This window comes from Hypanus sabinus, chromosome 2 (assembly GCF_030144855.1).
Source record: "Hypanus sabinus isolate sHypSab1 chromosome 2, sHypSab1.hap1, whole genome shotgun sequence".
Lineage (NCBI taxonomy): Eukaryota > Metazoa > Chordata > Chondrichthyes > Myliobatiformes > Dasyatidae > Hypanus > Hypanus sabinus.
In genome coordinates this window covers 110,594,740-110,609,937 of record NC_082707.1, presented here as the reverse complement: position 1 = coordinate 110,609,937, position 15,198 = coordinate 110,594,740, and the positions used below count along the sequence as shown (strand labels likewise).

General features: G+C 44.0%; 1 protein-coding gene across 11 annotated transcripts in view; it reads left to right on the top strand.

Moving 5' to 3' along the window:
* ptgr2 (prostaglandin reductase 2) overlaps positions 1–15,198 on the top strand; it is an 88,216-nt gene that overhangs the window by 38,079 nt on the left and 34,939 nt on the right. For 10 of the 11 annotated variants that reach the window (XR_009508230.1, XR_009508225.1, XM_059952136.1 and 7 more), the window contains exon 3: positions 3,889–4,007. Coding sequence is in view for 8 of the 11 variants with exons in the window: in XM_059952136.1 (XP_059808119.1) it covers positions 3,889–4,007 (119 nt within the window). In the remaining 3 variants the exon portion in view is untranslated. Of the gene's footprint in view, positions 1–3,888; positions 4,008–4,795; positions 4,912–15,198 lie in introns of those variants that run through there. The other variant, XM_059952174.1, reaches the window with a different exon arrangement.

Genomic DNA, 15,198 nt, shown 5'->3' with positions numbered 1-15,198 from the left:
TTTTACTTAAATTTTTGCATTACTTGTTTTATATATATTACTGTATTTCATGTTTTTTTTATATTATGTATTGCACTGCTGCTATAAGGTTAACATGACTAATGCCAGTGATATTAAACCCAATTCTGAATCTGAGCAGGCCCACACAGCAACTCCAATTTTACCTGGGCTAATAACTGGATAATTTACAATTAACCTACCAGCCAGTATGTCTTTGGACTGAGGGAGGAAACCCATGCAGTCACAGGGAGAACAGCAAGGGGAATTGAACCCAGGTCACTGGTCCTGTAAGGCATTGTGCTATTGTGCCGACAAAAGTCGACAGGAGTGTAATTACTTCTAATGTACACTTTATTCCCAGCACAAACAAATGGCAATGTCATATACAGTGTGTGTGTACGTACATACCTCGCCTCCAAAACATAATAACATAAAACGTAACACTTAACATACATGGTGAACTTAACCCTTAACAGTCTGGGTGAATTCTGCCTAATGAAATTAAGGGGTCCCTACACCCCCCCCCCCCCCCCCCCCAGAATTCACCCTGACAGACAAAGTCAAACGAGCAGAGACCCACAAAACTCAGCCAAACCTACTCCTGTCTTCATGGCAGGTGCTGGGGAGGAAGTATAGTCAATGTTAGAAGGCCTGGAGGTGGGAGGCCAGCCCCTCCACAGGGGCTGCGCCACTTCCACTGGAGAGTCCAGGTCCGAATGGGCAGGCTTGAGACGATCCACAGAAACACTGTCCGGGATACCTCCAAAGTCCAGTGTAAAAAAAACTTATCCCCCACAGAATGGGCCGTCATAAGGTGGTCGCAGGGGAGCCCTACATCCATCATGATGCACAAACACATATTTTGCCTCCCGCAGACCCAGCAACAGGTGCGACCATGGCAGGCCATGCTGCATCGTGGGCACGGAGCACAAGTTTTGATGCTGTCCATAAAAGCGAACGGCTGCTGCGAAGCGGACCGTGGAAGTTGGGAGAAACTCCTGGCACCGGCAGAGGTTGCCCAAAAATGAGCTTCGCAGAAGAGTCCTCGGGCCCAACGTGACCCATGGCAACCTGTCCACCCAAAGCCCTCACTGAGACAAGCACGGAGAGTGCTTTTCACAGAACAGTGGAACTGCTCACACAGACCGTTGGCCTGAGGGTGATGAGCTGTGGTCTGGTGCAGTTTGACCCGCAGATCAGGTGTAAACTGCGTCCCTCGGTCTGAATAGATGTCCGATGGGACGCTGAATGGAGTAATCCACAAGCCAACGAATGCTCGCGATACCTCTGTGGCTGAAATGGACGACAACAGCACTGCCCTGGTCAACGTGTGTCCTTACGATGGTAAGGAGGTGTGTAAACCTGTGGGATGGGGGCAACGGGCATTCACGTGGTTGAAATGCCACTCAGGGACCGCGAAAAGAGTTAAAGGAGCTTTGGTGTGTTGATGACCTTTGCACGTGATGTGCCAAACAAGCACCAGCCCAGTCTCTGACATTCTCCTTAAGCCCATGCCACACAAACTTTTCTGTCACCAATTTCTGTGATGCTCTCTGGCCCGAGTGAGAAAGCCCGTGGACTGCATCAAAAACACGCTTCCACCAGCTCGCTGGCACAACCGGCCCTGTTGACACATTACACAGTAGCGAAACGCCACTGTCACCGAAAGCAAAGTCCATCGATTTCAGCCGTCTGCCTGCCGAACACAGCGCCTGCACCCTTGGGTCTGAAACCTGGCCTGCCGCCATCCGAGTGTAGTCCACGCCCAGCGAAGGACCGGGAAAGGCAGTCAGCCTGGATGTCCGTGGTGAACTCTGAAATCAGAGAAAGATGGCACTGCTGTCGAGCAGACCAAGGTTCAGAGTCCTTAGCCACGGCGAATGTTCAGCGTTTATGATCCACAAAAGCCGTAATTGGACGGCCTCCAGCCTCCAGGAGAAAACAAAAATGAAGCTAAAAAATGAGAGGCTGCCATAGCCCAGTAGCAAGCACATCTACAGTGATGAAATGCTTTGAGAGGTTGTTTGACTTGACTGAACTCCTGCCTCAGCAAAGACCTGGACCCATTGCAATTTGCATATCACCACAATAGGTCAACGGCAGATGTAATCTCAATGGTTCTTCACATGGCCTTAGACCATCTGGACAATACAAACACCCACGTCAGGATGCTGTTCATCAACTATAGCTCCCACAATCCTGATTGATAAATTATGGAACCTGGGTCTCTATGCCTCCCTCTGCAATTGGATCCTCGACTTCCCACAATCTGTGTGGATTGGTGATAACATCTCCTCCTCACCGGTGCACCTCGGGTCTGTGCTTAGCCCACTGCTCCACTCTCTCTATATCCAAGAATGTGTGGTTAGGCATAGCTCAAATAAATTTGCTGATGATGTACCCATTGTTGGTAGAATCTCAGATGGAGACGTGAGGGTGTGCAGGAGTGAGATATGCCAACTAGTTGAGTGGTGTTGCAGCATAACCTGGTACTCATCTTCAGTAAGACGAAAGAGCTGATTGTGGACTTCAGGGAGGGTAAGACGAAGGAACACACACCAATCCACATAGAGAGATCGGAAGTGGAGAGAGTGAGTGGTTTCAAGTTCCTGGGTGTCAAGATCTCTGAGGACCTAACCTGGTCCCAACATATCGATTAGTTTGAAGAGATTTGGTATGTCAACAAATACGGTGAAGAACATTCTGACAGGCTGCATCACTGTCTGGTATGGGGGCAGTGGAGCCAGGAAGTAACAGAGGGAACGATCCCTGCAGAAAGCAGAGGGGGTAGAGGGAAAGATGTGCTTAGTGTTGGGGTCCTGTTGAAGGTGGTAGAAGTTGCAGAGGATAATGTGCTGGATCCGGGGGCTGGTGGGGTGATATGTGAGGACAAGAGGAACACAGTCGCTGGTGACGGGAGGATGGGGTGAGGGACGAAGTGTGGGAAATGGAGGAGATGCGGGTGAGGGCATTATTGATGACGGCAGAAGGGAAACCATGATCCTTAAAGAAAGAGGACATTTGAGATGTCCTGGAACTGAAAGCTTCATCCTGGGAGCAGATGCGGTGGAGACGGAGGAACTGGGAATAGGGAATAGAATTTTTGCATTTGGCAGGGTGGGAAGAGGTATAGTCGAGGTAGTTATTGGAGTCAGTGGGTTTAAAGAAGATGTCAGTGGACAGTCTGTCTCCAGAGATGGAGACCGAGAGATCGAGAAAGGGGAGAGAAGTGTCCGAGATGGACCAAATGAATTTGAGGGCTGGGTGGAAGTTAGATACAAAGTCGATGAAATTGACAAGCTCTTCAGACCAAGGGTGTAGCTGTGGGCACTCACACGGGCCCCAGCTATGCCTGCCTCTTTGTGGGTTATGTGGAACAATCTATGCTCCAAATCTATACTGACACTGCTTCCCAACTTTTCCTTCGCTACATTGACGACTACATTGGTGCTGCTTCCTGCACCCATGCTGAGCTCGTCAATTTCATCAACTTTCAGTTGAAAGTTCGGAAGTCTCTAGGAAGAGTTGCTTAAGAGTCTGGTACTGGCTGTCTTCCAGAGGGTGCTGAAGGATACTCATCACCCTGGTCGCCGTAGAGCTGTCCTACACTGCAATGATGTAGTAATATTGCGTGTCATCTTCCAAAGATTCCCCGCACTGCGAACTCGGCCTCTGCCCGAGCAAGCCAAACAACGGCATATAAATAAATAAACAGTAGTTACGTTTTCATGACATTCCTGACAGTTCATGGCCACTTTTGCTAAGATGAGTTTTATTTTCAGATACCAAAATGAACAAGTTTGCTCTGAAGATGACTGCAGCGATAGGGTTTTGATGGGGGTATTCTCAATAAATGGATGAAATTGTGTTCTCCTCTCTTGTTTTTAGATAAGAATGATGAGCCTGTGGCAGAGAATTTTCGAATGGAGGAGGGTCATCTGCCTGAGGACTTGCAGGATGGCCAGGTGAAAGTTCACACAAGGTATCTGTCTGTGGACCCCTACATGGTGAGTAGATATCTGTAAGTTGTAGATGAGCCTGGATAAGTCCAATGAACCATTCATCCCCAGCTCTGAAATGTCCGGTCAGTTCCACTTCATCAATGAGTTGTTCCGTTTCAACCTTGCAATCAGCTCCTTTTCAATGCTGTTATTGTACCTGCTGACATTGTCCAATTAAGGCAGGTTTAAAAGTGAATAAATTCCCAGAGCCCGATAGAGTGTATCTTTGGATGCTCTGGGAGATGGAGGACATTGCTGGGACCCTGATAGAATCTTAATTGTTTGCTGTACATGGTGAGTTGCCAAATGACAGGAGGGTGGCTAATGTGATGCCTTTTGTTCAAGAAGGACAGTAGCAATAAACCAGGTAATTGCGTATCCCTGTGTCAGGAGTTTGGGGTTCATCCCCCAGTATGTTTCTGGTTTCTAAACATTCCAGCCTTGCTGTGTTACTTGTGTGGTAATTGACTATGCTTGTGCCTAGTTATTCTGCTGTGTGAATGGTGCTGTTCTTTTCTCAGTCTTTGAGCTAACGCTTGATAGTCTTATAATCCAGTGCTATATTCCTTCTGAATGTCTTTTGCCCTTGCCTTGCTACTTTTATATTTTGGACCTGTGGGGGTTTATTTTAGAACTTTGGATTCAGTCTGTCATGTATTTGGAACTGCTTGCCTGCTTTGTGACTTCTGGTTTTGTAGGTTAATCCACTGCCTGGATTTCTGGTTTGGATTTTTGCCTTTGTTTTGGAACTGTGCTGGACAGGCAAAATATCCAGTGAAGTACCTGTCTGAATATTCATTCCTGCCTCCTGCGTGATCTCTGCACCTGGGTCCACTTCTCACTCGGCCCTTGGGTACTGTGGCAGAGTTCTGGACGGCCTCGCTGGAGACCCAGGTTCAAGCCCAGACAGGTCCGACACTGTCCAAGTTACTTGGGGGAAAGGGAAATTGAGGGATTGGATTAATCTGCACTGTCAAGGGCAGAACTAAGATAGTCAGGATGCCATAGTTAAGGAAAGATCATGTCTAACAAACCTGATGGTTTTTTTTGAAGGGACAACAACCCATGAGAGCATAAACACAAAATGCTGGAGGATCTTAGCAGGTCAGGCAGAATCTACAGAGAAGAATTAACAGTTGATGTTTTAGGCTGAGATTCCATCAGGACTGGAAAGGAAGGGGGGCAGAAGACAGAATAGAAAGTGGGGGAGGGGAAGGAAGTCAAGCTGGCAAGTCACAGGTGAGGGGATGGTAGGTAGGTGGCTGGGGAGGGGGAATGAAGTGAGGAACTGGGAGGTGATGGGTGGAAAAGTGAAAGGCTGAAGAAGAAATGAGCTGAAAGGGGAGGACAGTGGGCCACAGAAGAAAGGGAAGTAGAGTGTGTAATAGAGGAAGGTGAGGGGAAGGGGTAAGAGGGGAGTGAGAATGGGGAATAGAAAAAGCAAAGGGGGATGACCAGAAATGAAACAAATTGATGTCCATGCCATCCGGTTGGAGGGTACCCAGATGGAATATGAGGTGTTGCTCCTTGAACCTGAGAGTGACCTCGTGCCAGTAGTGGAGGCCATGAACAGGCGTGTCAGAATGGGAAGTAGAATTAAAATGGCTGACCGATGGGATCTAAAACTGGCTTGGGAAAAGGAGGTGAACTGTTCTGGTGGACAATACTGATGAGGTAGTGTGATGTGACAGATGGAGTTTAATCCTGGTTACCACACTACAAGAAGAACAGTATTGCACTGTAGAGGGACCAGAGCAGATTTGCAAGGAGGCTCACTGTACTTGGGTAGTAACATTTGACTTATGAGGAGAGACTGCGTAGAGTGACTTTATTTTCCTTGGCACATAAGAATACTTGATAGAGGTGTGCAAAATTATGAGAGGAAGAAATGAGAAATCTTTTCCAACAGCAGAGGTGCTAATGTACCAAAGGGTTGTGAGAGGGGCAAGAAGTTCAGGAGATATATCAAGAGTTCTTTATCTTCCCCGCCCAGAGTGTGGTTGGAATCTGAATTGCACTACTTGGGAAGGTGGCAGAGGCTTAAAGACTCAGAACACTTAAGAAATGCACTAAAACTAGTGCATACTAGTTCTAGTATGGCTGCATCATTAAATTGGTACAGCAGGTTTACATTTCCTCTGGTGCCTTGTTCATTTTACCAACTCATCAGTGATGTCTGTAATCACCCTTGACCTTCCATTACAAAGGTGTAAGGAATGAGCTGCTTGTTGACAAAGTAGATCCAAAATTGGCTTGATGATTCATAATCAGGGTTACTAACAGTGACATAAGTCATGAAATTTGTTGTCTTGTGGCAGCACTATAGTGCAAGACACAGAAAATTACTACAGATAGTAAGAAAATAGTGTGGAAGCAAATGAACTACATCATGATCATTAGCCATTCAGAAATCTGAAGTAGAAAGAAAGCTGTTGATTATCTTCGGGCTCTTGATCTTCGGGTTCTTGAACCTCCTCCTTGATGGTAATAAGGCAAAGAGGGCACTTTGGATGGTGAGAGTCTTCAATGATGGATGCTGCTTTCTTGAGGTGTTGCCTTCTGAGAATGTTTTCAAAGGTGGGCAGGGCTGTGCCCATGACGGAGCTGGCTGAGTCTACGGCCCTCTGCAGTCTCTTTCAATCTTGCACTTTGGAGCCCCCGTACCAAACAGTGATGCAACTAGTCAGAATGTATATCTGTAGAAATTTGCTGGACATTTTTGGTTATGTACCAAATCTCCTCAAACTCCAGATGAAGTATAGCTGCAGGTGTGCCTTCTTGGTGATTGCAATAACGTGCTGAGGCAAAGGGTAGTGGTGAATGTGCTTTGTTTTTCTGACTAGAAATCTGCAACAATCAGATACCAGAAGGATTAGTGCAAGGACCTTTAATATGTAAATTGGACAAGAATGAAGGTGATCTGATTAAGTTTACAGTTGACACAAAAATTAGTAGAGTTATAGATGGCAGTGAAAATTGTTTTGAGGATAGATAGAGCTGGTCATGGATCATCTGAAACTTTGGGCAGATCAGTGGCAGATAGAATTCAATCCAAACAAGTGAGGCTATGTGTTTTGAGAAGTCAGGTTCTGGTAGGACGTATACTATAATTGATGGGTTTGGCTGTACAGAGAGCTGCAAAGCCTGTGGCTCACTGAAAGGTCAGAATCAGGTTCATCATGTGTCATGAAATTTGTTAACTTAGCAGCAGCAGTCCAATGTAATACATAATGCAGAAGAAAAAACAAAATATAATAATAATTAAATCAATTACAGTAAATGTACATTGAATAGATTAAAAAATTGTGCAAAAAAACAGAAATGTATATTAAAAAAGTGAGATAGTGTTCAAGGGTTCAATGTCCATTTAGGAATCAGATGGCAGAGGGGAAGAAGCTGTTCCTGAAACCCTGAGTGTGTGCCTTCAGGTTTCTGTATCTCCTACCTGATGATAACAGTGAGAAAAGGGCATGTCCTGGGTGCTGGGGGTCCTTAATAATGGACGCTGCCTTTCTGAGACACCGCTCCCTGAAGATGTCCTGGGTACTTTGTAGGCTAGTGTCCAAGATGGAGCTGACTAGATTTACAACTCCCTGCAGCTTCTTTCGGTCCTGTGCAGTAGCCCCTCCATACCAGACAGTGATGCAGCCTGTCAGAATGCTCTCCACGGTACATCTATAGAAGTTTTTGTTGACATGCCAACTCTCTTCAAACTCCTAATGAAATATAGTTGCTGTCTTTCCTTCTTTATAACTACATCGATATGTTGGGACCAGGTTAGATCCTTAGAGATCTTGACACCCAGGAACTTGAAACTGCTCACTCTCTCCACTTCTGATCCCTCTATGAGGATTGGTGTGTGTTCCTTCATCTTACCCTTCCTGAAGTCCACAATCAGCTCTTTCATCTTAGTAACGTTGAGTGCCAGGGTGTTACAGCGGCAGCACTCCATCAGTTGGCATATCTCGCTTCTGTACACCCTCTCGTCATCACCTGAGATTCTACCAACAATAGTTGTATCATTAGCAAATTTATAGATGGTATTTGAGCTATGCCTAGCCACACAGTTATGGGTATTGTACCATATAGCCTATATATGGTATAATATGGGACTGTGGCGACCCATTTCCTGGCACATCCGAACCGGCTCACAATTAGATAGCCTACGGGGGTTTGCGAGCACAGAGCTTTGGAGCCTCTGCGCCACGGGGGGCAGGTTGACAGAGGCTTAAAAATGAGGCTGAGGATTTCGAATAAAGTTTTTTTTTCCTTCGACTGCAGTTACCGACTCCGTGTCGTAATTTTAGCGCTGCATGTAGCACACCGCTACAGGACCTTTTTATATTGTAGTAACACATTATTGGGCACAAATTGATCTGCATATATGTGTTCAGTGCGGTTCTGTAAGTAAAAACCCCTGTTAATTTAGCTCCAGTCTCTAGTGTTTTTATTTATAGTTTTGTTGTGTAACCAGTCACATACACAACAAATTGGTGACGAGGTTAATGAACCTATATGGTATCGGAATGCCGTGCTTTAATTGAAAATGGCACTTGGAGGAAGAGTGCAGAGTGCAAGGAACTAGCCAAGGAGTGGGAGAAGGAGGCAGAGTGAGGCCGCGAATCTGAAAGGAGTGGGAGTTTGGCTGGAGTTGGGAACATCGGGAGACACAGTCAGAGCCGCAGCATGTCCAGACAAGACCACAGCCGGCGCTGACCCCATGGACTGAGGGTCTGCCTGCCCCAGAAGAAAGGAGTGGCGCACATATCTAGCCAGAGTACGCTCACAACACTAGCAAAAAAAACGTCACGTGAGTCTAAAGCTATGTCCACACTAGACCAGATAGTTTTGAAAACACCAGTTTCGTGTAAAAACGAAAGGGTTTTTAAAAATAGCTCCATCCACATTAAAATGAGTATTTGGGCAAATCTCCTCCTACTGGGCATGCGCAGGACACATACAGAAAACAAGTGACATGTTTGGTGTCGAATCTCGCCATGAAAGACTGGGTGTACTTTTGTCCAGTTACAGACTAGAAAAACTTAAAAGGAAATTGCCTAACAATGGACAGCTTGTTGGCTCTCGTGCAGGGGGAGTTAAAACAAAAAAAAATACTGGAGCATATGGAGGCAACCGACAGGGAGTTCACAGACAGTATGACCTGATGACGAACATTGAAAAACTGACTAACTCTGTTGCAGAGGGATTTGCAATGATGAGGAATATGGCGCCACCACCACCCCCCCCCCCCCCGGTACTTTTCACCGCTGCAATACCAGCCTCACAGGCACACAGACCCCTGGGTGGCCCCACCAACATCTTCCCCACTCCCACAGAGGGGTCACCCTGGAAACATTTCCTACAGCCATAGTGTCTTCACTGATGAAAGGGATGACAGTTACAACTAAATGCAATAAGGCTTGTTACTGGGCAAAAGTGAAATTTGCTGTCACCTCATTTCTTTCCCTTTACTTTTGCCATGTCTTTCTGTATTATTTTGCTGTATTTAACATGTGCAATAAAACAAGTTACTGAGCAAAAGTGATTTTACTTTTACCTGAGAAAAGTAAAACTTACAATTTTCCTTTTTTGGCCTTAACATTTTCACGTCTATGTCAAACATAAGCTACTACTTAAAAATGATGTTTTGGAAGTAGTGACAATTGTATCTATTGAACGTTTACACAATGAATGCATTAATAAAACACCTTGTTAGATGTATAAAACATGTCTGCATCAGTGTTATATTTCCATACAATGTTATATTAGGCTGTTACACATCTATTGCCAGAGAATTACTTGCATAAATAGGTAAACCACCTTCATACAAGCAAGGACAGAAAAGGGCAAAGTGAATACAGTATACTTATTTATTCAGTAAGTTATTGGTCAGAAAACAGGGCAAAGTGAGTACAGTATACGTATTTATTCAGTAAGTTATTGGTCAAAGTATTTGGTGAGTACATTTCTAACTCTCCTGGCTTCAGTCTCATTGCCGTCAGTTCTGGAATTGTTAATTTTAGTGGGGGGAGGGGGGTTGAAATTCTCTGTCATTCTGCAAAGCTGCAGTAACATTCTGCTCAGGGACAGTCTCCTGAAGCCGTCTGCCATTGCTGTTGTGGTGTTGGAGGTTGCGTTCAAGAAAGCAATGAAATGCTGCGCTTCCGCCACCATCTGTTCCGGCACATCATGACAGCATTTTTAAAAAGCTTTGGTAACCCGTACACACTACTCTGCCCAATCTGCATTTTCAGATTTACACACTCTGGAAAAGCTCTGTTTTTGGGGGAGGAAATTGCCATTTCAGCGTGGACGGAGGGTCAAAATGAAGAGAAAAGGCTTTGATTACGGATTTATCTGGTCTAGTGTGAGTGTACCTAAAAGAAAACAATGGACCAAGGTAAATTAACAAGCGACCTAGGCTAAATTAACATAACAAGGATGACGTTAATTGGAACCATTATGGCATTTGATAGTGGCGTTGAAGACTGGGCGACTTATATTGAAAGAATAGTTATATTGTGATGCTAACAGTGTTAATGAAGGAAAGAAAGTCAGCATCTTAGTGTAATGGGCGCAAAAACATATAAGCTTGTTAACCCCTGAAAAGCCAGCTGACAAAACTTTCAAGCAAATAGTACACTCTCCAACAGCATTTAAACCCCAAACCACTGGTCATTGCTGAAAGATTTAAATATTACAATCGGAATCAGAGCAAAGATGAAAGCCTTTCTGAATATTGTGCTGAATTGCGCAAATTGTCAGAACATTGTCAATTTGGAGTGGGTCTATCAGACGCATTGAGGGACAGGTTAGTGCAGGGGTGTCGGAACTACCGGCCCAGGGAGAAAAAGAGTATATCCATGACCATTTATTATGTATCTGTATGGCTACCGCTCTCCCCCATCACTGTCTGTGCCACCTACTGCAGGCAGCTTGTTGTGTGTACTTAGAAAACAATAGGTGGCAGTTAACCACCCACTGTGCATAAGCACGAACCACCCTGCCGGGAAAACCATTAGGGCCCCACTTCCATCGTCAGACACAGTATAAACACACACAGGTATGTAGCACGGCTGAGACGGTTTGCTGCTGTGGTTCAAAATGCTTTCCAAGAAAAGAAAAGTTGACATCGAAGGTCAGATATTCAACGATAATTGGAAAGATCTTTTTTTTCTTCTGTGAGGTCAACGGCAAACCTGTGTGTCTGATATGCTCGGTGGCTGTGGCAAAAGGGAACGACTGAGACGTCACACAGAGAAAAATATGACAAGTACGTAGGACAACTCAGAACGCAAAAGGTAAACGAGCTTGAAGCAGCTCTGAAGAAGCAGCAATCAGTGTTCACCAAAAGCCGAGAGACTCGTGATGGAGCTGTCAAGGCCAGCTATATTATTGCCAACAAAACAGCTGCTGTGTCAAAGCCGTACTCGGGAATTCATCAAAGCATGCAGGCTGACGGTTCCTGAGCTGGTGTGCCCTGAGAAGAGACAGGCTTTTGGTAATAACAGCTTGTCAAGAAATACTGCGGCAGAGAGAATCGGAGACCTTGCAGGAGATTTGAACAGTCAACTAAAGGAGACAAAGTGAACTCATTTATTGCCTTCTCTATTGCAATTGATGAGAGCACCAACATGACTGATGTAGCTCAATTGGGAATGTTTATTCGTGGTGTTGATGCATCTTTGACCATCACTGAGGAGTTTGTGGAGATGGTGCCCATGACAAACACCACAACGTAATTAATATTGGACACGGCCTACCCTACCACACTGAAGTTGGCTGGTTAAGTAGAGGGGTTGTGCTCAAATGTTTTTTTTTCAATTACGTGTGGAAATTGGACTATTGATGACTGAGTAAGGGAAGCCAGTGGCAGAGCTGGATGACCCAGACTGGGTTCACGATCTTGCATTTTTGGTGGATATAACAGAGCACTTAACTGTGCTTAATGTTAACATGCAAGGCCGCAACAAACTTGTTGCGGAATACTACGATAGCATTCGTGCCTTTCAAATTAAATTAGGCCTGTGGGAGATGCAGCTATCCCAGAGCAGCCCAGCTCATTTCCCCTCTTTGCAGTCTGTGCGTGTCGCTCATGGGAATACTGACAACATGGATAGGTATAAGGACAAAATATCACAGCTGAAAAGTGAGTTTCAGAATCGTTTCCAAATCATCAGTCAGCTCGAGAAGGAACTCTCACTATTTTGCTTGCCGTTTGCCATCAATGCAGCATCAGATGTGCCGGAGGAACTCCAAACGGAACTAATTGAAATTCAGTGTAACTTGGCTTTGAAATATAAATTTGAGACTGTGGGTCTGGACTCATTCTATCAATACCTGGGACCGATGTACCCCAAGATGACAGACTTTGCCTCAAAGATCATGTTCGGGATAACATATCTCTGTGAGCAGGTATTCTCCATAATGAACATTAACAAATCCAAAGCAGCCAACACACAGACATCTAAATGACATTATGAAAATCACAACTGCCCGGAAACTGATTCCTGATGTTGACAGGCTAGTTAAAGCCAAGAGATGTCAGACGTCTGGAAACAGCAAGTGAAAAATGAGTGACACCGTTCGATGCACTGCGACATGTAAGCAAAATGCATTATAAAATATTGAGTGTCATAATATTGTGATTCATTCATTTTCTGACTATTCTACTATTGTGAATGTGATCACTTCAATAAAAGTTAAAGGCTAACTGTGTTCATTGTCTGAGTTTGATTGCTGGAAGCAGGCTAATAAAAATTAGGTGCAGTTGCGTAGCCTACATTTACAATTTATTTTGTTAGGGCTACATTTGTGTCTGCTAATGTTCGGTTTCAAATGGTTTATTAATGAAAGGGTGTGACTCCCAAAACAATCTTAGCCAAAATAGCATCGTTTTTTCTATCTCTCATCACAACTTTCTTGTAGCCTACGACAGTAAGTTAATACCAATCGTAAAAATAATGCTTGCTAGGCAATCTTCATAAGAAACAAAATGTGTAAAATGAAACGCCTTGTAGTTAGAGGCTGAGACGCATGAGAACAGGTTGGAAAAAACGAAGGCAATGAAAGCTGTGGGAGCACGCGGGCGCGCGTTCGTGCGTGCACAACTGATCCGGCCCGCATGAAGGTGCATTTTGCCAAATCTGGCCCGTGACCTAAATTGAGTTTGACACTTCTGGGCTGGTGTGTGGCATGCACTGTGAAACCACACAGAAGAAGCTCCTGTGTGAAAAAAGCACTTAACATCTCAATATCATTACAAATGGCTGCACGAGGTGCTTCTGAGATACAACAAAAATCTCTGGAATATGCCACAAGTAAAATGTCACTGAGCAGAAATGAAGGAAAGAAATGTTATCGTTGTGGAAACATGTCACATGACCTTGAGGGCTGTTGGTTTTTAATTTTTTTTCCAGCATAACAAAACTTTCAGTTTCCAGATACATTTACATTTCTTCCCCTCACAGATATCAGAACACATCCATCAAAATATAGACGTCACCACAACATCCTACACAAATCCCTTATTAGTATAGTAGACAGGTTTACATCTACATACTGCAGAAAAAGTTGCCATGTTTTATGAAAACTATTTGTTTTTGAGTGTACCCTACATATATTCCATGATTAATTTACACCAACTAAAAAGTCCAGGGGCCTAATCGGATATCCAACAAAGTAAAATGTTCTTCCTGACATGAAAAGTCAGGATGTTAAGAAGTTATTTCTGATGTGCATTAATAATACAACTGCTGGGAAAAGACACTGGGTCCAGTTCAAGCTCCATCTTCAGAATCTTTTCCATTTCGCCCAAAATATCACTCCAGTATGCCTGAAGTTTGGGACAAGTCCAAAAACAGTGGGTGGAAGTTCCAGTATTTACTTCACATTTAGAACACATTGGAGAAACCCCCGTCTTAAATTTCGAGAGACGATCTGGAGTCAGATGGGCTCTATTCAGAATTTTGAGTTGCAATGCTTTAGTTGTAATACAAACTGAAATCTTTGCGTTAGCACAGATGTAATTTCTACTCCCAGCTCTTCCTCCCAGACCCTTCCCAGCTGCTCAGCCTCTCCATAAGAACATTCCCTCAGGATGCTGTAAGAAGTACTAAAGGAGATTTCACCCTTAGAACAAAACACCCTCTTTTCTACGTCAGAACTATAGAAGTCAGTTAACAATGATGTTTTTTCTGTATATAATCTCTTATCTGAAAGAAACGAAAAAGATCCTTGTTGGGTATGGTAAAGTTCTGTACTATTTGACTAAAAGACATCATCGTTCCTTCATCAAACAAATCTCCGAGATGGAAAATACCCTTAGAAATCCAAAGTTTAAATCCAGAACCCATTAAGCCAGGCTGAAAATCTGGACTACTGGTTATTGGAGTGAAGAGTGATATTTTCGCTGCGTTGCCCTCAATTTGTCGCACAGCCCTCCAAGCCCTGACTGTATTGTTATTGTATTGTGACAATATTCCTTAACTAGTCTCATCTTATTGAGGAAAAGCAAATTAAAAAGAAGGCATTTTGCTTGTGAAGCTTCAATGTCTAGCCAAATTGAGGAGGGGTCCTTGCAAACCCAGACAACCACATAAGATAAAAAGAAACTTATTTGATATTTTTTGATGTCTGGAAAATCCAGACCCCTTAGACTACCAGGAAGCTGTAACTTAGATATTTTAATACAGGGTCTTTTTTTGTTCCAGATGAAAGTAATGAACCAGCCATTTATTTTTGTAAGTATTTGTTGGGTAAAAATGACTGGAATCATTTGTATTAGGTAGAGCAGACGAGGAAGAATATTCATTTTGAGCAAGGATATTCAGCCAAGCCAGGAGATGGGAAGAGATCCTGTTTGATTTTGTCAAATAACTGTGTAAAGTTAATTTTGAACAATTGATCAAACGTAGGTGTGATAACTATGCCTGAGTAAACAAAACCTGTGTGTGACCATTTAAAGGGGAAAACACCCTGAGTGTCAGGTACCTGCAGCAGATTCCCCAGAGGCATAGCCTCTGATTCAGTAAAGTTGATTTTATAACCTGAAAAGGTGCTAAATGAATTGATGAATTGTATAAGGTGGTGCAGTGACATAGCAGGGTTTGATAGGAAAATTAGAACATCATCGGTATACAGTGTAAGTTTTTGTAACTTTAGTCCTATGTCTGGAGAGATATTTTGGGGTCTCGCT